The 22,257-nt window shown below is 39.9% G+C and overlaps 1 protein-coding gene across 1 annotated transcript in view; it reads right to left on the bottom strand.

The window, feature by feature from the left end:
• KIF3A (kinesin family member 3A) overlaps positions 1-22,257 on the bottom strand; it is an 83,127-nt gene that overhangs the window by 38,375 nt on the left and 22,495 nt on the right. Inside the window, exons 7-9 of the mRNA XM_056574945.1 lie at positions 20,633-20,830; positions 18,771-18,945; positions 18,587-18,685 (exon numbers count right to left, since the gene is read on the bottom strand). Coding sequence (XP_056430920.1) covers positions 18,587-18,685; positions 18,771-18,945; positions 20,633-20,830 — 472 coding nt within the window. The remainder of the gene's footprint in view (positions 1-18,586; positions 18,686-18,770; positions 18,946-20,632; positions 20,831-22,257) is intronic.

A 22,257-nucleotide genomic window follows, 5' to 3' on the forward strand; every position in this document is an offset into this window, starting at 1 on the left:
GGACAGAGTACCCCTTTAAGGCAGTTTGCATACATTGTGCCAAATTACCAGTGACAAAACAATGAAAGGTCGCAGTGATATCATCTCTCATATCATATCTCGAACATATTACAACATCAAGTTGACTGGCTTTCCCCTTTGCAACTAGATCCATTGTTTAAAACAGCTACGGCTTACAGAAAAAAAAAAGTTACATATCTATCAATGTAACTTGAGGGAAAACCCATTAAGAGAGGTGGAAGCCCAACCTCATCCACCATTTGGCCAACACTGGGGGAAAAAAAAACTAAAAAATAAGCTGCCAACTGGAATTTTATCACAAGACAGGAGACTCCCATTTTGCATCATCTTTCTTTTACTGCTCATAATGTAAACAAATAGCAGCAGAATATTATCAATAAAGATGTTGAGAAAAAAATTTACATATGCAAATGAAGGTAACAGGTAACCAATCAAACTCAGGTACAGGTGATATAAGGTAGCTTCACCTAAAATACGCCCTCTTTCTTGCTGCTCATCCTTTGAGATAAGTACTGTTATATATATATATATATATATATATATATATATATATATATATATATATGTCAGGTTTCTGCAAAGTCTATATATGTATGTATATATATATATATATATATATATATATATATATATATATATACATTCTCTCTCATATAACTCTTTTAGCTTATTGTTGGTCATATTCAGACACCTGTTCTGTTTAAATCCAGCCTCCCTTCCCTTTTTTCCTTTTTAAATTCCCCTCATACATGTCCCTAGCCCTCCTGGCTTAAGCTTCCTTAGGTCCGGTCTCCCTCTTTCACTCCGCCTCGCGCCGGCTTTTTCTTCGGTGGAGCGCGAGTGTACTTCGCGACACTCCCCTCTTCAGACTGGCGCGCCGCCATCTTAGGCGCAGGTCTCGTGCCGCCATCCTCTCTGTGAGCACACGCGTAATATCGCGAGACCCGCCGGCAACTGGTTATCAGTTGTTCAAGGGCGGGAGTTCATTAGCCTCACAGCTCCCACGGTGTTAGCACCTCAGCAGTTACTCTCCCTCATTAAATATTCATTTAATATTCATATATTAGCTTTTTCTGCTTATTATTACAGCCTTTTCTTAGTAGTACACTGTTTAATTACTATTAAGAGATTTTAAATATATATACACTGTGTGTGTATATATATATATATATATATATATATATATATATTGAAAATATTCATTCTATTGCTTATTACCCCTCTGCCAGAAACAGTACAATGGCTAATGAGGAGGCTAACATGTCTACCTTAAACCAAGGTTTAGACCATTCTAATGATAGTGCCATGCAGGCAATGATTGACCGGTCGGTGGAAAAGTCTGTCCAATCGGCCATGGCATGCCTCCCTGAGGTGGTTGCCAAATCTCTGGCCATGGCAATGTCCCGACCAGGACCTTCACATTCCCCAAAAGCGGGTCCTCATACTCCTTCAGATTATTTCTGGTCTGCTGATGAATCTACATCCAGATTAGCTGAGGGCTGGAGACATCATGGCAAGGCCTCCCAGAAAAGGCAATTAAATCTTACCGGTCCGTCCAAAGTCCAAAAGAAATCTAAAAAGACTAAGGACCAGGCTATGGATATTCCTGATGCTACACAGCACCCCATACCCTCCACCCGTGAGGAGATAAAGAAAAAACGGGTTGATATAGTTTCTAAGTCAACCACTAGAAACAAACTAGATTCTTTTGTCTCCTCCCCAGACCACTCATCCTCTGAGGACGATTATGATATTAATAGATCCGAAAAAGATAATGATTCTGAATACGAAGAGGTCTTAGAAGATGATAAAGAGAAAGTGGATTAAAATGATCCGGAGTCAGTTATGCTAGACAGTGCCGGGATGCCATTTTTTAATCCGATCTTAATAAAACACCCTAGATCGGGTGAATGGGTTCCCCATCCTCTGAATGAGAAATTCATTAAATTTTGGATTAAGAAACCCATGGACAGAGAGACTAGGAATAAGCTTCGTTCCGAGTGTCCTCGTCCAACTATTACACAAAAAATGGCAGACACCCATGAGTTAGACCCTATATTGGTCAAATATCTTAATAAGTTGGGGAAAACCCCCAAAAAAGGGGTTGAAAGATCTTTCAAGATAATACAGGATGGATTTCTTGATTTGCTGGGTCCTCTTACAAAAATCCTCGACTTAGCAGTGGAAGCTACTTCTACTGGAGATCCAATAAACATTGATTCGCTTAACCCCTTAAGGACGCAGGACGTAAATGTATGTCCTGGTGCGGTGGTACATTTACGTCCTGTGCATAACCGCAGCCAGGGACCTGCCGGCAATGGCCGACGCCCGCGATCTCGTGGGCGTCCGCCATTAACCCCTCAGGTGCCGGGATCAATACAGATCCCGGCATCTGCGGCAGTGAGCGATTTGAATGAATGATCGGATCGCCCGCAGCGCTGCTGCGGGGATCCGATCATTCAGAGCGCCGCACGGAGGTCCCCTCACCTTCCTCCGTCCGGCTCCCGGCGTCTCCTGCTCTGGTCTGAGATCGAGCAGACCAGAGCAGAAGATCGCCGATAACACTGATCTGTTCTATGTCCTATACATAGAACAGATCAGTATTAGCAATCATGGTATTGCTATGAATAGTCCCCTATGGGGACTATTCAAGTGTAAAAAAAATCCCCTCCCCCAATAAAAAAGTAAAACGTCAGTTTTTTCCTATTTTACCCCAAAAAGTGTAAACAATAAATTTTATAGACATATTTGGTATCGCCGCGTGCGTAAATGTCCGAACTATTATAATAAAATGTTAATGATCCCGTACGGTGAACGGCGTGAACGAAAAAAAAAAAAGTCCAAAATTGTTACTTTTTTAATACATTTTATTAAAAAAAAAATATATAAAAAAATGTATTAAAAGTTTTTATATGCAAATGTGGTATCAAAAAAAAGTACAGATCATGGCGCAAAAAATGAGCCCCCATACCGCCACTTATACGGATAAATAAAAAAGTTAGAGGTCATCAAAATAAAGGGATTATAAACGTACTAATTTGGTTAAAAAGTTTGTGATTTTTTTAAGCACAACAATAATAGAAAAGTATGTAATAATGGGTATAATTTTAATCGTATTGACCCTCAGAATAAAGAACACACGTAATTTTTACCGTAAATTGTACGGCGTGAAAACGAAACCTTCCAAAATGTGCAAAATTGCGTTTTTCTTTTTACTTTCCCCACAAAAATAGTGTTTTTTGGTTGCGCCATACATTTTATGATATAATGAGTTATGTCATTACAAAGGACAACTGGTCGCGCAAAAAACAAGCCCTCATACTAGTCTGTGGATGAAAATATAAAAGAGTTATGATTTTTAGAAGGCGAGGAAGAAAAAATGAAAACGTAAAAATCCTTAAGGCCAAAATGGGCTGAGTCCTTAAGGGGTTAAAGGATGGGCCCAAAGGGCCATATGCATATTTGGCAATATAAATGCCACCATTTGCACTGACAGAAAAAGGTCAGTGCTTATGAAGCTAGGCTCTCAACTAATCCACCTAGCTTCTTCAGATTCTGATCCACCCACAGATGGCTGTCTGTTTGGGACCCCATTCATTAAAGAAATTAATAAATATGTGGGGCTATTTTCATCCCTTGACAAAGCTCAGTCATCACTACGCAAGGTATTCCAACCTAGGGTTTTTGCTAGGGCCGGGAAACGAAAGGGACGGTTCCCCGGCCACCAGTCCTATGAAGGACAACAGCAGTCCCAGACCACTCCCCGTCCAGATAGATTCCAGAACCCAGCTCCTTCCTACCAGCCTTCACCCTTCTTCCCCACAAGAGGAAGACCATGGCGTGTCAGAGGTCATTGAGGATATCCGAGGACAAGACCCACTTCAGGTAAGTGTTCTACAGAGTTTTTCCCCACAGTTTCCATTAGGAGGAAGGATAGCTCATTTTATCCATGTTTGGAATATGATAACAGCAGATGCATGGGTTCTAAATACAGTCTCGGGTTACGAGATAGAGTTCGTAATCCCTCCCATTCAAACCCATCCTTCCCATCCCATCAAGTTTTCAATGACAGATCAGAATCTTGTCAATTTAGAAATTCAGGAACTATGAACAATTTAGAAATTTCAGGTCCCTCTATACACACCAGGTTTCGTGAGCAATCTATTCCTGGTAAAAAAGAAGGATGGAGGTTTCAGACCTGTAATAAAGCTAAGAGCCCTCAACAATTTTGTGCGTTACCAGCACTTCAAAATGGAGGGCATACATTTATTGAGAGATCTATTAATACAAGGAGATTGGTTAACCAAAATAGATCTGAAAGATGCCTACCTATCGGTGCCAGTGCATCAGCAATCTCAACCTTACCTCCAATTCATCTGGGAAGGTCAGAAATGGCAGTTCTCCAGCCTGCCCTTCGGTCTATCTTCAGTGCCCTGGTGTTTCACAAAACTCATGAAACCAGTGGTAGCTGTCAGGCAGGTGGCTTTTTATCTGACATCATGAAAGCGGCAAATTGGTCCTCAGAGTCTACTTTCAAGAATTATTATTTTAGACCTGAACCTCATGTTTCTATGACAATTTTATAAGTATGTTTTTCAGTAATATTATGATGTTAGCTTTGAACTTGCAAAATGAGAGCCTCCTGTCTTATGATAAAATTTTAGATTTTCCTAGTTTCTATGATGGAAAATAGGGATTTTATTAAAGACAGGAGGTGAGCATTTTCCCTCCCTATCCCTCCCATACTATTATTTTTTTCTTCTATTTCAGTTTAGTACATCATCAAGGAGACTTTTCCCCTTCATCTTCTACGCCTCGTGGTCCAGATGGTTTTCAGATCCTACTTCAAGATTTCTACTCAACCGACTTTTCAGAAGGAAGACTTCCATGATTATCATTTTCTTTAAATAGACTTTTTTAGGTCATCGAATTTTCCAGTTACTATTATGTTAGTTGTTATTCGCACCAAGAAAGAGGGCGTGTTTTAGGTGAAGCTACCTTATATCACCTGTACCTGAGTTTGATTGGCTACATGTTACCTTCATTTGCATATGTACATTTTTTTCTCAACATCTTTATTGATAATATTCTGCTGCTATTTGTTTACATTATGAGCAGTAAAATAAAGATGATGCAAAATGCTCGCCTCCTGTCTTGTGATAAAATCCCTATTTTCTGTCATAGAAACTAGGAGAATCTAAAATTTTATTTTCCGCCAACATTTCTAAAGTTAAATGGTACCTGTTAGAGATGAGCGAACTTACAGTAAATTCGATTCGTCACGAACTTCTCGGCTCGGCAGTTGATGACTTTCAGCCTTCAGGTGCTCCGGTAGGCTGGAAAAGGTGGATACATTCCTAGGAAAGAGTCTCCTAGGACTGTATCCACCTTTTCCAGCCCACCGGTGCACCAGAAAGCTGAACTAATTTATGCAGGAAAAGGCATCAACTGCCGAGCCGAGAAGTTTGTGACGAATCGAATTTACTGTAAGTTCACTCATCTCTAGTACCTGTCATTAGTAATAAAATAAAGACATATTATAGATTAGGCTATTTAAATTCCCTTTCTAAAATACTTAAAGGGGTACTCCGGTGAAAACCTTTTTTCTTTTAAATCAACTGGTGGCAGAAAGTTAAACATATTTGTAAATCACTTCTATTAAAAAATCTTAATTCTTCCAGTACTTATCTGCTGAATGCTACAGAGGAAATTCCTTTCTTTTTGGAACACTGAGGACATCACGAGCACAGTGCTCTCTGCTGACATCTCTGTCCATTTTAGCAACCATGCATAGCAGATGTATGCTAAGGGCAGCATGCTGGCTCAGTGGTTAGCACTGCTGCCTAGCAGTGCTGGGGACTTGGGTTCAAATCCCACTAAGGACAACAATAAATAAATAAGTACAGGAAGGATTAAGATTTTTTAATAGAAGTAATTTACAAATATGTTTAACTTTCTGCCACCAGTTGATTTAAAAGGAAAAAGGTTTTCACCGGAGTACCCCTTTAATAAAATGTTGTAATGGATGTGTTAAATTAACCCTTAAAAGTTCAGCCACCCGCCTGCAGTCCTGATGCATTTCGTCTCCTGCAGCAGCCTGGCAGAGAAAAAAGTGAGGAAATGCAGGAGGGACCTCAGCTCAGCACATTGTATAGAGATGAATATTTCAGCCCCATTTCCATTTGAGCTGAGACAGACTGTAGAGTCATGATGCTTTCAGTGCATATATAGTGCTGAATAATTGAGCTGAATTTTTCTGCTTCCTTTGCAAGCTGCTGGGCAAAGCTGACACACTGCAGAGTTCAGTGCTAAGAGCTGACGGGAGGGGGGTGCGACCTCAGTCAATCACAGTTGATCACACACTGAACCGCTCTCGGCTGTATGTAGCAGAGTGAGGGAGGAAGTTCTCCCCAGCAGAGCTTCAGATGATGTCACCCCTGTTGGGGAACAGGCCCTTCCCAGTCTGTGGAGCTAAGCGAGACTGAGCAGAAGACACAGCACAATATCAATTTAGAAAACTAAAAAATAATGAAAATAAAGGCAGGTAGTGGTTTATCATGATTGGAAGAATGAACTGGGAGTATTAAAATAAAAACTCATGACAGGTACTCAAAGAATACAGTAAAGCCGGTCATACATAAAAATTTTAACTATGCTTCACTCTGAAATTACATGACAAATCTTAGATTGACTTTAGCAAATCCCAATAATTTTAGCAGGATGACCAACTAATCTATTGTCTTCAATGGAAATGGCATTTTGGAATTTAACATAATGTTGACTGGAGATGGGCATTGCCAAATGTACCTGGTTGCTGCACGAATTGCTATGACCATAAGTGTGCATACCTGCCCAACGATAGATTAGCTTAAAGGGGCTTTCTAAAACTTTGACATAGACAGCCTAGCTGATTCTAAGGATAGACCATTGTGTAATAACTAGAGATGAGCGAACTTACAGTGATTCGATTCGTCACAAACTTCTCGGCTCCGCAGTTGCTGACTTTAGCTTGCATAAATGAGTTCAGCTTTCAGGTGCTCCGGTGGGGTGGAGACTCTCTCCTAGGACTGTATCCACCTTTTCCAGCCCACCGGAGCACCTGAAAGCTGAACGCATTTATGCAGGATAAGTCATCAACTGCCGAATCAAATCACTGTAAGGTCGCTCATCTCTAGTAATAACCTCAGAGAACCTCTTTAACTGCTTGCAGGTGGTCTGTCAGAGGGTATTGACCAATTCTAGTACCAGCCAAGCTCTGGACCATCATATGGATTGTAACTAAGAATCAGGATACATAAGCAAAGTATTTACTCAGCTTTCTATGTACATATGATATTTTGCACATGGAAACCATAACACTCTGTTCGAATGTAAACAAATGCTTAAAGGGGTATTCCAGCTTTATACATCTTATCCCCTATCCAAAGGCTAGGGGATAAGATGTATGATCGCAGGGGTCCCTTTGGTGGGGACCCCTGCAATCATACATCTTATCCCCTATCCTTTGGATAGGGGATAAGATGTATAAAGCCGGAATACCCCTTTAAGAAGGAAAAGCAAAGTAAGGAGAAGAAGGATTTGTTGGGAAAAGGGAGCAGTTTATTTAACAGCGTAGCGGTCAAAAAAATCTGGATGTGAAAAAAAAGTGGTTGCAGAATGCAAGCATGCATTAGGGTTTCCACTGATCTGTATTGCTCAAATGCAGGCAGCAGTGCAGCAACTCAATGGGATGCACAGGACATGGTAAAGCAATAGCTCAGAAACTGCCACTCACTAGGTAAGTACTTATCCACTGGTCTCTCTATCACTGTGGACTCTGAGCTGCTACTGCTGCTACTGCCTGGAAAAAAAAAGAGAGAGATGGCCCCAGAAAAATGCATGTTTAACAAACCATGAAAAGATTGACAAGAACCATTGTTCAGTATCTGAGGTGAAGGAATCAGATAAGGCCTTGTTCACATCTACATCAGAGGTTCTGTTCAATGCCAGAGAATGGAGCAGGACAGTCCATTGCACAGTGTACACTGACTAATCCCATTGACTTTAGTGGGGTCAGTCTGGGGTCCATTAAAGTAGCAGGATCTGACGAGAGGTCTGCTCTGGTCCAGTTCATTAAAAGTGTTAGGGTGCATTTACATCACGTTTGTTGTATATGGTTTTCAATGCGAAAACAGTATGAAAAAAAAACATGAACTGACCTTCCATCCAAAACCGTACACAAATCGATGTTTCCGGTTGTGTATGGTTTTGTTCTTGTACGTTATTTTCCTGTGTGCAAAACCGTGGTCTACTTCATTTTTGGGCATTTTTTTTTCGGTTTAGGGTGAATGTAGCCTTTTCCAGCAATCGAAAAACAGAGCTAATTTCTTCATTTTTTTTTTTTTTTTAAACAGCAACACCCCTGTTCTCAGGTTGAGTGTGGCACTATAATGGAATGGAGCTGCCATACCATACACAACCTGAGGACAAGTGTGGTGCCGTTTTTGGAAGAAATCAGCTCTGTTTATCTAATGCTGGATAACCCCTGTTAATGGATTCCTATCCAACACAGAAGTGAACATAGCCTACTTGATCAAGACAAAAAAAGAAAAATTAGACTACATTCGGACTGTTCAACTCAATAGGCCCGCCAGGGACATTTCAGGCTGTGTGTCGTCATCTGACAGGTTGCCATCATATAGCCCAATTGAGGCCCCAAAACTTGGTGTGAATTGGGTCTTACAGTTGCTTTGGACAGCAAGTGACCTTCATGCTACAAAATATATATATTTTAGAGTATACCAGATGTTATCCCCTTGTCTTGTAGATGTAATTAATGTATCCCAGCAAATTCTGTAAGTTTTCGAGTGCCCCATAACAGTGCCAGCCGCAATGCCCCCATTAAAAGTCATAATGCCTAAGATTCAGCCAGGGTTTATCATTTTCCAATACCAGCCCCAATGCTAACAGCAACAATCACTGCCCTACTTCAAAGAAAAATATCAGAATGGAAAAAGCGCTTAAATATAGAGTACCTCTGCCAAGACAGAAGCTTTTTTTCCTGGGACAATGGAACAACATGCAGCCCCTAAACAACTGTGACGCAGATGGCTGTAGCCCATAACACATATAGCTTGGTCAGTGTATCAACTGGTTTCCCTAAAATGAAATTGTGGTAGATGTTAGGGGAGGTACTTGACACTTTTTAGGAAGTTTTTAACCAATATGTAATATCTCAAAAATGTAATCTACCTGCCGGCCTCAATGAGGTCAGGTCTGCAGAGAGGTAACAGCCCACATCACCATTTGACTACTGTGGTCAGGTGTCATCAAGGTCATAACATTAGCAATAAGGAGACACAGGAGGACTTTTATAACTGCATTATTATTACTATTATTATTATTAAAGGGGTATTCCAGGAAAAAACTTTTTTTTTATATATCAACTGGCTCCAGAAAGTTAAACAGATTTGTAAATTACTTCTATTAAAAAATCGTAATCCTTTCAGTTCTTATGAGCTTCTGAAGTTAAGGTTGTTCTTTTCTGTCTAAATCCTCTCTGATGACACGTGTCTCGTGAACCGCCCAGTTTAGAAGCAAATCCCCATAGCAAACCTCTTCTAAACTGGTCTTGCACTTAAAACCCTGCAATAGCATCCACAATGATGAATTCACCTAGGATTTTAAATGTATCATAATACTGACTAATTAGAAAATGCATTGAATGCCTTCTCCTCAAGGGTTTCAGGGTATAGCGCTCATGTACATCAGAATCCTGTGGTAGCTCTTATTATTTCCTACCTTTTATTTTCTTATCAGTTTTATTTGGGTTCTTCTATTTAATAGATGTCAGGGGTAATGGGTTTCCTAACACCCAAAATTCTACTGTATTACTGTGAGCGAAGCTGGACAGAAGATGAGAGAAATTACAAATGGGACTTCTCTTTAAAAGGGTACTCTGGCCCAAAGATATCTTATCCCCTATCCAAAGGATAGGGGATAAGATGCCTGATTGCGGGGAGTCCTGCTGCTGGAGACCCCCACAATCTTTCATGCAGCACCCCCTATCATCAGCCTCCGGAGCGAACATCGCTCCGGGTCTGATGAATCACAATCATGGGGCCGGAGTATCCTGACGCCACGCTCTGCCCCCTCAATGCAAGCCCAGGCTCCGGCATACTCCGGCCCTGCGATTGTGATTCATCAGACCCGGAGAGATGTTCGCTCCGGAAGCTGATGATAGCAGGGTACTGCATGAAAGATTGTGGGGGTCCCCAGTGGCAGGTCCCCCGCGATCAGTCATCTTATCCCCTATCCTTTGGATAGGGGATAACATGTTTTAGGGCCAGAGTACCCCTTTAAAGACAAAGTCATGGATAACTGCTGAGAAGCAGAACCACACGGCAGATTGAGAAAACTCCAATGGATTTTACTGCTCTCCACAGTGTATGTAGCTGTTATATGTACATGGGGGCTCAGTACCTAAGTAATTCACCAGCTATATCAAAATTCCTATGCAGCAGAATCCCACTGCTCTACAGTCCACAGTAAACTCAGCAGCCAAAAGAATGGTCATGGTCACTCTCTAGCTAGAGTTCACACGGAATACACTGTCATCTATGGGGAAGGGGGCAAGCTCCTGCACCCCTTTACAAAGTTCTAAATGCAGGTGGCGGTGAGTAGGATATATATGTTAAAGCAGACAAAAAACATTTAAATAAACCACAACAGGAGATGTATGGCAATCATTAATAAAAAAAACAAAAAATAAAATATTTTACAAATATATACCCTACTCCACACAAGTAATGCGCAAATATGTGTTCTTCTAATGAAACACAAAAAGAAACTACAGAATGTATGGACTAATGCACATTGGGGTGGCTTCAGCCCCTCTCTCTCCCTCACCTTGATGCTTAGTCTGTATATTGTATTATTTTTATTTCAGTATGTACATACCAGGGCTATTATCATACTATCATCAGCACAATGTTTTGTACTTTACGTAATTGTGGTGTTGGTGTGGGTAGGGAATTCTTCCTTATTTCTGTGGTGTAATCTCCTTTATACTTTTTCTACTTTGCAATTTTAGAAACATTTGTTGTGTAGTTTTTTTCGGTGAGTAGGAGGAAAGGAATCTGATAAATGGAGATAGGGGCATTTTTTATTTGTAAGAGAATATATTGCAAAGATTCTTTTCCACACTTCTATTGATATCTGGAAAGAAACAAACTCTTTGACATCTATATACTTTTTCTGGTTGAACTTTTGACTTTTTAGTCTTTTAGCCTATACCGTAACAGAAAGTTTAATTTCTGCCATTACAAGCCCATGTCTCAAACTTTCCAAAACCTTAGCTACCTGCTTTAACGTGAATAACTTCTTTATGCCGCTTTATCCAGTACAAGAAACCTAGATTTTCTGAATATTCTGATATGTGCATGTACAATCAATGTCCAATAAAATATTCCTTACAGGTTAACAAATGTATAGCAAAGCAAATGCTGACCGCAAAAGTGCTGGTGTGAGATCCTGGCATATAAACTCCTATACCACTGTCCTGTCACACTGTTATAATAGAAGAGGGGGCATTTCAGCTTCTGGGACTGTAAACTTTATATGGGGGAGATTAATCAAAACTTGTCCAGAGGAAAAGCTGCTGAGTTGCCCATAGCAACCAATCAGATCGCTTCTTTCCTTTTTAACAAGGCCTCTGCAAAATGAAAGAAGCGCCCTAATTGGTTGCTATGGGCAACTCAGCAACTTTTCCTCTGGAAAGATTTTGATAAATCTCCCCCATTGTCTCCTAGCTTCTTTAGAGAATATACAGATGAGGAATTTTACTGCTTTAGTTGCTCATATGAAGGGATTGATAATAAAGCACAGTGGGAGAGAAGGCAAGGTAAGATCTGTAACTAAAAAGGGGTACTCCACTGGCCAGCGTTAGGAGGTAAATGTTCCGAACACTATTTACGCGCTGCAGGGGTTGGCCACGTCCCTTGTGATATCACAACCACGCCCCCTCAATACAAGTCTATGGGAGGGGGCGTGGCGGCAGTCACGCCCCCTCCCATAGACTTGCATTGAGGGGTGTGGCCGTGACATCACAAGGGGCGTGTCCAACCCCTGAGTATTCGGAACATTTACTTCCTAATGCTGACCAGTGGAGTACCCCTTTAAGACGGTGAGTGACGAAGCAAACAGGACGATGAGCCACAGGGGAATGACCACAATATACATAAGAGTAGTGAAGAGTGTGGCAGACAATCAGGTGGGGGTGCAGTTTTTGGGCCTCATTTTGGACAGTATTTTTTGGAACCAATGCAGACTATCATGGAAAGATTTTTAACCTTTGTGTTTTGGACCCATTCATGGTTTTGCCAAAATACTAACAAAAGTGGTCAACAGCATGGTCCATTTTGATGTCCCGCCTGGGGCTACTCACATGTCTTTTTTTAAAAGAGCCATATGCTAACCGTTTTACTCTCTGTCAGGTCCTCAAGTCATCCTCGCTGAAGACATTATAGGAAACCAATACCTACCCACATTTTCTCCATTATTCTTTACTACAACACTTAGAATAAGTGGCAGGTTACCTAACACATTCATAGGGATTTGATTTGGAGGGAGGTTTATCAAACATTTATGGACATTTATCAACGGGTTTAGTCAGGTTTTCTTTACTAAAATTGTTGCAAAATTGTCGCAACTGCGACTACGCGATTTTTCGTGCGACATTTTGACTGGAAAGCGAGAAAAGCAAGTTTTCCAAAAATGAACTACGTAGTAATAATTTTAAAATGGACTACGGGTAGTCAGGTATTTATTAACTGCGACAGTCGCAACTGAGCAAAAAAAAGTCGCAACAGGGTTAAAAATTGACTAAATTTACTCCAGCTCAAACATGGAGCAGAAAAAGCTACTACCAAAGTAAAAAAGGAAAAATTGCTTATGTGAAAGAAAATTATCAACAGGCTGAAACCAGTTGATAAATAAGTCACACATAAGCAAAAAAAAAGTAAGGAAAAAAGTACTAAAAAAAAGGATACGTAAGCAAACATTGATAAATGTCCCTCATTGTGCAGAGGAAAATTTACTAGTTGCCCATAGCAACCAATCAGATTGCTTCTTTTATTTTTCAGAGGCCTTTTAAAACTTTAACATGCAATCTGATTGGTTGCAATGGGCAATTGGTCAACTTTTCCTCTGTATAGGTTTTTATTAAAGAATAAGTCTTATGCCGGTATGTACAGGAAAAACGTATCCTCTATCCACAGGATACGTTTTAGATCACGGGGGGTCTGAGCGTTGTGGCCCCCCCGCAATCGTCTGTAATCTCTTAGTTGTGATCTACACGCTGACTCCTTGCTGACCTATCAGAATAGCTGAATGTAAGAACTTCATCACACGCCAAGCAGTAGGGACTGGGACACCTTTTTTTATGCTATGCCACAAGGTATTCATATTGGTGGATCTGCATTTTAAACTTCTCTCCAGGTGGTGCAGGGCTTCGTCTCTCCTACAAATGTTGTATCCTTCAGTTTCAGAACCAAGGAACGGCCCGCTTGAAGCAGTATTGGCCCATAGTATTGGACCTGCTTGAAGTGATTACTGGGACTCCATTGCCTCCTTCTTCCTCTGTCCTGGCAATACTAGGGAACTGAAGACCGGTTTAGTGGATCTCTTTTATTCACCACAGCTCACAGGGTCATTCCCAAACAAAATATTTTAAGGGATATTCCAGGCAAACCTTTTTTTTATATATATCAACTGGCTCCGGAAAGTTAAACAGATTTGTAAATTACTTCTATTAAAAAATCTTAATCCTTCCAATAGTTATTAGCTTCTGAAGTTTTCTGTCTAACTGCTCAATGATGATGTTACGTCCCGGGAGCTGTGCATGATGGGAGAATATCCCCATAGGAACTGCACAGCTCCCGGGACGTGAGTCATCAGAGAGCAGTTAGACAGAAAACAACAACTCAACTTCAGAAGCTAATAACTATTGGAAGGATTAAGATTTTTTTAATAGAAGTAATTTACAAATCTGTTTAACTTTCCGGAGCCAGTTGATATATAAAAAAAAGTTTTGGCCTGGAATACCCCTTTAAGTGATTTGAATTCCACTCCTCATTGGCACCCATGGATCTCCTTCTCTCAGCATCTTCCTTCTGCATACCTGCTATTCCAGGCTTTGAATTTTTTTTTCCTTCTTTCTCTTTTTATCTAAATATTTTGTTTCCAATATTTGGATCTTGTGCTATTTGTTGTGAGATTTGTCAGCAGCTGTTATAGTTACATTATAGAATCTATATAGCGTGACGAATTGTTATACCTTAAATTATGTGCTCCATTGTATTTTATCTTTTCACGTAACCAATTTGCTCACCCTTGCTCAGGGAGGGCAATAATGTCCCTCCTCCCTACATATTTTGTGATTTTCCCTTCTTTTACACTCTATACCCTACATTCCCACTTATTTAAATTAAATCTTTTAAATATGGAAAAAAAAAATAGTAGGTAACCTGCACAGCTCTGCAAAAATACAAATGATGCCACATAAATGGCCCAAAAGAAGCCCTCTGCACTTGATTGTATACAACAGAATTCAACAAGGAAAAAGCAACATCAAAAATTATAGAGCCGTAACCCCTTAGAGGACGCAGACCATTTTGGCCTTAAATGAAAAAGACAGTTTCATTTTTGCTTTTCAGTTTTTTCCTCCCTGCCTTCTAAGGCTGCTTTCACACTATGAAAAGTACCCGTTATATGATGCCCGCTATAAAATGGCGGGCGATCGCGGGGTTAAAAGGCCATTAGAAAATCCCTAACAGACGTTAGAAAATCCCATTATAGTCTATGGGATTTTTCTAATAGCCGTTTTAACCCGTTATCGCCCGTTATTAATAACTGACGTTATTTTGTGACGGAAGACAGTATCGGGAAAAATTTCTTCCGTTCAATCGCCCATCACAAAATAATGTCAGTTATTAATAACGGGTTAAAACGGCTATTCGAAAAATCCCATAGACTAGAATGAGATTTTCTAACGTCCGTTAGGGATTATCTAATGGCCTCTTAACCCCACTATTTTATAATGGGCATCATATAACGGGTACTTTTCATAGTGTGAAAGCAGCCTAAAATCCATAACTTTTTTAAATTTTTTTTATGAAGGCTTGTTTTATTGCGTGTCCAATTGTACTTTGTAATTACACATTTTATTTTACCACAAAATATAGGGCACAACCAAAAAAAATATTAATTTTGTAAAGAAAACCACAGTTTTGCTACTTTTGTAGGGGTTTCGTTTTTATGCAGTGCACCTAATAGTAAAAATGACATGTTCTATTTATTCTGCGGTCAATACGAATAAAATGATACCCATGTTTACATGCTTTACTATTCTTGTACTACTTTAAAAAAATATTTTTTTTTAAATCTAACTTTTTAAACAAAATGAGTATGTTTTAAATTGCCTTATTTTGACCCTGTATCCTGTATCCTTTTTTTGTTTATGGGGCTGTATGATGGTTCCTTTTTTGCACCCTGAACTGTAGCTCTTTTTGGTACCACTTTTGCGTATATAACTTTTTCATCACTTTTTATTTCATTTTTATGGGATGTGGCCAAAAAAGCAGCAATTTCAGATAAAAAATGTTTACGTTCCAACATACATGTTAATTAATTATATTTATATTCTTATATGTTTTTAACTTTTTTTTTTTTTTAAAGTAAAATGGGGAAAAGGGGTGATCAGTACTTTTATTAGGGAAGGGGTGGCGGAGGCAGGTGAGGAGGATCTCTGTACACTATTTTGGCTGATCTGATCCCCACGGCTGATCAGATCAGCCCTTAGAAGCATTGCACTGCTGCAGTAGCGGTGATCTGTATTATTTACAGCATCTGAGGGGTTAATGGTGGATATAAGCTAAATCACCTATGTCCACTATTACTGGCGGGTCCCAGGCTGCTGATAGCAGCCGGGAGCTGCAGTGTATGGCGGGAGCACCGCTCCGGTGCTCACTTCATATGGGACATAAATAAACGTTCTGGTACGCCAAGTCCCAGAGCATAAGGACAGACTTTTACGTCCACTGTTGTTAAGGGGTTAAAGTGGTTGTCTGGGGGTTAACCTTGGGTAATTGGCTAGTCACTGGATGTCTTGCTCCACATAGGCATTGACAGAGTGGCTCACCATTCTAGCTCATAAAGGGTGGTCCCAAGCAAGGGACTCCCCTTTATAATTTTTATATGTCTTCACGAAATAACCCCTATCATTTTGAATTTATTGACTTGTATTTTGACATACTATCCGCTTCATAATTTTTGTTTTATTGTGAAATGTTCCTTTACTCAAACTTAAGAGGATGTATCTTTAGGTAATGGAATGTCTGTACAATTCTGCGTGTGTAGGCAGGCAGCATAAATAAGACAGATAAAATTGCTGAGACACCAGAAAAGTGTGACTATTACTTTGTATTATTTATTCTGGGGTTTCACCTAATACACTAACTCTGCAAAGCCCAAGTGGAAATGCCTTTGCTATGTCTGCATGTAGTTGTGTAAGGCTAGTTTTACATGTGCTATTTTGCTCAGTAGTTTTAGTTAAAGGGGTACTCCAGTGGAAAACTTTTTTTTTTATTTTATTTTATTTTTTTAAATCAACTGGTGCCAGAGAGTTAAACAGATTTGTAAATTACTTCTATTAAAAAATCTTAATCCTTCCAGTACTTATTAGCTGCTGAATACTACAGAGGATATTCTTTTCTTTTTGGAACACAGTTCTCTCTGCTGAATCACGAGCACAGTGCTCTCTGCTAACATCTCTGTCCATAATAGGAGAAAACCCCCATAGCAAACATATGCTGCTCTGTTCAGTGCCTAAAATGGACAGAGATGTCAGCAGAGAGCACTGTGCTCGTGATGTCAGCAGAGAGCTCTGTGTTCCAAAAAGAAAATAATTTCCTTTGTAGTATTCAGCTGCTAATAATTTAACTTTCTGGCACCAGTTAATTTAAAAAATAAAAATAAAAAATAAAAAAGTTTTCCACCGGAGTGGAGTAATGGGACCAGCACAGAGAAAAACTATAATGAATATTTTCCTCTTTTTCTCTATTTAAATCCACTCCTGGACGTGACTAGAAAATAATGCCCAAATAATAACTATAAAATAGTACAACTGTTATACTCAAGTATTTCAGCCATTGCATTGTTGGCAGTGATCGCATGCCTAGATTTTGGAACTTGCACTATATCATTCTCTGTGGTGGAATTTTGGTGCAAAAATAGGATGTGTGGACACAGCCTAGATAATTGTTAGTTATTGGATCTGATGTCACCGGCAGCTGGTTAGTCTCAAGGTATTACAAAGCAAACACTTTAATTAATCTTCTGCACCCTGACTGTCTTGTTACTGGAAGTAGTGTAAGGTGCCCTTTAAAATATATATGTATATATCTACAAGTGCGCTTTTATTTACAGTTACAAGTGCTCGATTATACAGCTACAGAGTCTGATCTCAAGACAACAATCCCCCAGATATTAACTATAGCAATCTATATATATATATAAAACTCAATGTGTGTGTGTGTATGTTCCAGCATCACGTCCAAACGGCTTGGCACACGTTACTTATATGTCAACAACAAACATAGGATAGGTAATTTAACCCTTACTCACCCCCATTTGCCAGGGGCGGGGCTTATGTTTAAAGTCCCATACAAGTCAATGGGAAATATGTTACTGCATAACTTCCAAACGTCTGGAGATATTTCTAGAATACTTGGTCACATGTTACTTATATGTCCACTTAAAATATAGGATAGTTAATTTAACCCTTAACTACCCCCATTTGTTAGGGTCAGGGTTTTTGTTTAAAGTCCCATGCAAATCAATGGGAAATGAGGACCGGGATAGGAGGGACCGGGATAGGAGGGACCGGGATAGGAGGGACCGGGATAGGAGGGACCGGGATAGGAGGACAGGATATGACAACAATATATGAAGACGGGTTATGAAGTCAAAAGCTTCCTCCTTTGTTTATTTTCCTCCCCAACAAGGATTAGGAAGGAAAAACCGGGCAACGCCGGGTACTCAGCTAGTATATATATATAAAAAGATTCTGGTGACAGTTTTCCCATATAATAAAGGCTGAAAATAAACAATGTACCAGCAGACCTGTCCACAGATTCACGCTGACAGGCGCCCCTACCACAATCATATATGACTAACTCTGAACACATGTATGGTTTTTAATTTTGGCTGGTAACAGGGCTTTGAGTAATCGGAGCAGTCTTTCCCTATATGCAAACAGGGAGAGATCTGTCAATCAAAGTTTGTGGACTTACCATTCGCAGCAAAAGTTACAGCTATGGTTTCCAAAATACTGCAGTAAGAATAATCATATGTTACGGTGATGAAGGAATGGATCAGCGTTTCGTGCTGATCATGGTTTGGGCAGTATGAAACCGGTGACCGGTTTCCTTTTGAGAGAAAAAATGTATTATGTTTGAAGAATGAGTAAAATGTGAAATGTGGCAGCAGTTTTCCTACTATATGTACAGGGATTTTGTTGGGATCTTACCTCTTCGTCTTTTCTTCTTTTCTCCATCTTCCCCAATTTCCCCATCCTCCTCATCATCTTCATCTGAACCACTATCATCAGAGCCAGAGATTTCCTCTCCTAAATAAGCAATTTGAATGGTAATTTAAGATATAGTGTAACATAGTGATCGCTTCTTTTTCAGATCTTCATTTCTTTTTTTTACCTTGTTCAAGCTTTTTTTTAAGCTCTTCAATTTCTTTCTGAAATTGTCGCAAGAGTGCATCTTTGGGATCTTCATTAATTCTGGCTTTGTTCTTGATATTCTTTGCTCTATTGGCATAGCGGAGAGTGCTGATTGTTTCATCATAATTGTAATCTGCTGGGCCAATGTTGGCACACTGGAGGCAGAAGTTTGACAGAAATTATTTCATAACAGCAGCATAAATAAGAAAATAAATAAGTACAAATATTAACAGATTCCATTAGTCATTTCACTGCAGAATGCAACTTAAAGGGGTATTCCAGTTCAAAACTTTGTTTTATATATCAACTGGCTCAGGAAAGTTAAACAGATTTGTAAATTACTTCTATTAAAAAATCTTAATCCTTCCAATAGTTATTAGCTTCTGAAGTTGAGTTGTTGTTTTCTGTCTAACTGCTTTCTGATGACTCACGTCCCGGGAGCTGTGCAGTTCCTATGGGGATATTCTCCCATCATGCAGAGCTCCCGGGACGTGACATCATCATTGAGCAGTTAGACAGAAAACTTCAGAAGCTAATAACTATTGGAAGGATTAAGATTTTTTTATAGAAGTAATTTACAAATCTGTTTAACTTTCCGGAGCCAGTTGATATATATAAAAAAAGGTTTTGCCTGGAATACCCCTTTAAGAAAAAAAAAAAAAAAAAGATAGCATTGCATAATTGTGAAGAAGAGATTATGCGGACGACTGGCGGCATCTAGTGGCATGTAGTGTTGTAACATACCGTATTTGCTACACAAATTTTTGGCAATAATTTAAGCCTTAGGGTAGGGGGTCACACGTGATGTATTTTGCTGGGTATTTGCTGCAGTGTATTTTCCTACCCATTAAAAAGTCAATGGGTAGAAAAATAAGCAGCCAATTTTGCTACCTATTGACTTCAATGGGTAGAAAATATGCAGCAGCAAATATGCAGCAAAATACTGCAAATGTGACTCTACCCCTAAATGGCAACTGTCACCTCCTAACCCGGAGCTCTGCACATCTATAGTACAGGTCGGGGCGGGGAGGAGGCATGACCCTGCAACTCGGCCAGCCTCCCCGACCGTTCGGCAGATGTACAAAACAGCACAGACATAGGTTTACAAGCTGTGGGCAAAGTAACACAAAGGTACCCTCTGTTTTTTATCATTATGCCATAACTGTTAACTGTTTGTGTCCCTAAGCCACCTGTCCTGTCTTGTCTGTGTGCTTAGGGGTCACTTCCTTGTTGGAAGGGAAGGTGAATATTTAGCTCAGTCTGGAGATTCAGGGCACTATGGATCAGGTTTTTATTAAGAATATCTCTGCACTTTGCTGCATTCAACTTTCCCTCAACCCTGAACAGTCTCTGTCCCTGCTGGTGAAAAACACCCCCACAGCATAAAGCTGCCACCACCACACTTCATAGTAGGGATGGTATTGGGCAGATGATGAGCAGTTCCTGGTTTCCTCCAGACATAATACAAGCCTTGTTTCACTGTCTTCCCGCTTCCTCTGGCCAGAGGAAGCGGGAAGAACGCAAATCAGGCTTGTTGCCGTTACTGCACCTAGCTTCGGCTGGGCGTTCTTGTTCACTCTTCCATGACTGGAGGCCGGTGGTTTTAACGATGAACCAATAAAAGTTACATTTTATGGTTTTTCTACTATTTTGCTTTGTTTCATACATTGGCTGCACCCCATGGTCTTATCCAGTCTACTTATTGATTCAATACTTTTTGTGGATTTATTGCAACACTTGCATTGGTGCCGCCCCGACTATCTTCTACACCTTTAAATATCATTTAGAATGTTCTCACTTGAATCCTAAGATTTGTCTAGTTTAATATAACAAGACCCCTACCATCATGGTCTTGGAATTTCCACCCAAAGAATCCTGCAGCAATCTTGTGAGCTTGGAATTCCTGTACGGTACGTGAGTGCTTTTTCCATCAACCAAAGCCGAAATGACGTTACCCAGTGTGGAAAGAGACAGGTTGATTTTTGTGGCTTCTTTCAGTCTCTGCCCAGTTGCTCCTGTCTTGGTTTGCCTTTCTGAACCCTGAAAAGCAACATATGCAAAAATGAATGAGAAGAATGAGCCTTGACAGGCAGCGGCAGCATTATAAATCACATGTTGCAGTAAGGGCAGAGCTCTTGGAGCTCATTCACACTACATATTTTCCAAGCGAAATTTTGCTAGAGTTCCGGTGTGGAAAATATGGTGCAGCAGCCTCCCATTGTTTTTACAATACAGAGTTTCTGCAGCACATGGTCTGCCATGAAAATTCCAGACCTCAGACTCCGTTGAACAGGTTTATTCTTTTGGCGGAATTCACTCGAAAATGCATTGCTGTCTATGGAGACTGTGGATTACCAAGCGGTCCTAGTGCCAGTTTGTTCTGCCAGTGCCCAGGTACAGATGGAATCTTCGCCCATAATATCTCTGTAGTGTGAATGGGCCCTTATATAGACTTTATTTTTCTGGAGTTTCACTTTATTTGATTTCCTAAAATCGTCAAACTGTGTGAGAGAAAAAATGGAGAGATTTTTCCACAGAGACCAATCACAACTCAGCTTTCACTTTACCAGAGCTTGTTACCTGAGCTGTGATTGGTTGCTGTGGAAAAATCTCTCCTTTTTTTCTCTCACACAGTCTGATCAATCTGGGCCCGCCAGCAGGTATCACAGAGGTGCGGTAAGCCGCCTGCACTCTCCGCACGGATCAACTCCCCTGTGCCCACTCCCGAGCTATGCAGCAAGCTCAGCAGCTGAGCGCGCCTCGTAGCCGGGACCCGCCTTAACTTTTTAGACACCGCGATCAAAGTTGATCGCATAGCATCGATCAGTGTATGCAATCTACAGATTGCATGTAATATTCCCTTACGGGGACTAAAAAAAAATTGTGAAAAAAAATGTGAAATAATAAATTATACATGTGAATTAACCCCATCCCTAATAAAAATTTGAAACCCCCTCTTTTTAAAAAGTTTAAATAAAAATTTTAAAAAAAGGAAAATTTTTATAAAAATAGAAAAGCCCTTTCTCTTATAAAACTAAAAAAACATAACTTTTTTTCCTTTAAAGAAAAAATAAAAATAAAAAAGCCTGCCACGTGGCATTAAAAAAAAATGATCGGTAATTGGTATCGGCGAGTACTTAAAAAAAAAAAGTATTGGTACTCGTAGTTGGTCTTAAAGGGGTATTCCAGGCAAAAACTTTTTTTGTAAATCAACTGGCTCCAGGAAAAGTTAAACAGATTTGTAAATTACTTCTATTAAAAAATCTTATTCCTTCCAATAGTTATTAGCTTCTGAAGTTGAGTTGCTGTTTTCTGCTTTCTGATGACTCACATCCCGGGAGCTGTCCAGCTCCTATGGGGATATTTTCCCATCATGCACAGCTCCCGGGACGTGACATCATCATTGAGCAGTTAGACAGAAAACGTCAGAAGCTAATAACTATTGGAAGGATTAAGATTTTTTAATA

The sequence above is a fragment of the Hyla sarda genome, chromosome 4 (assembly GCF_029499605.1).
Source record: "Hyla sarda isolate aHylSar1 chromosome 4, aHylSar1.hap1, whole genome shotgun sequence".
Taxonomy (NCBI): domain Eukaryota; kingdom Metazoa; phylum Chordata; class Amphibia; order Anura; family Hylidae; genus Hyla; species Hyla sarda.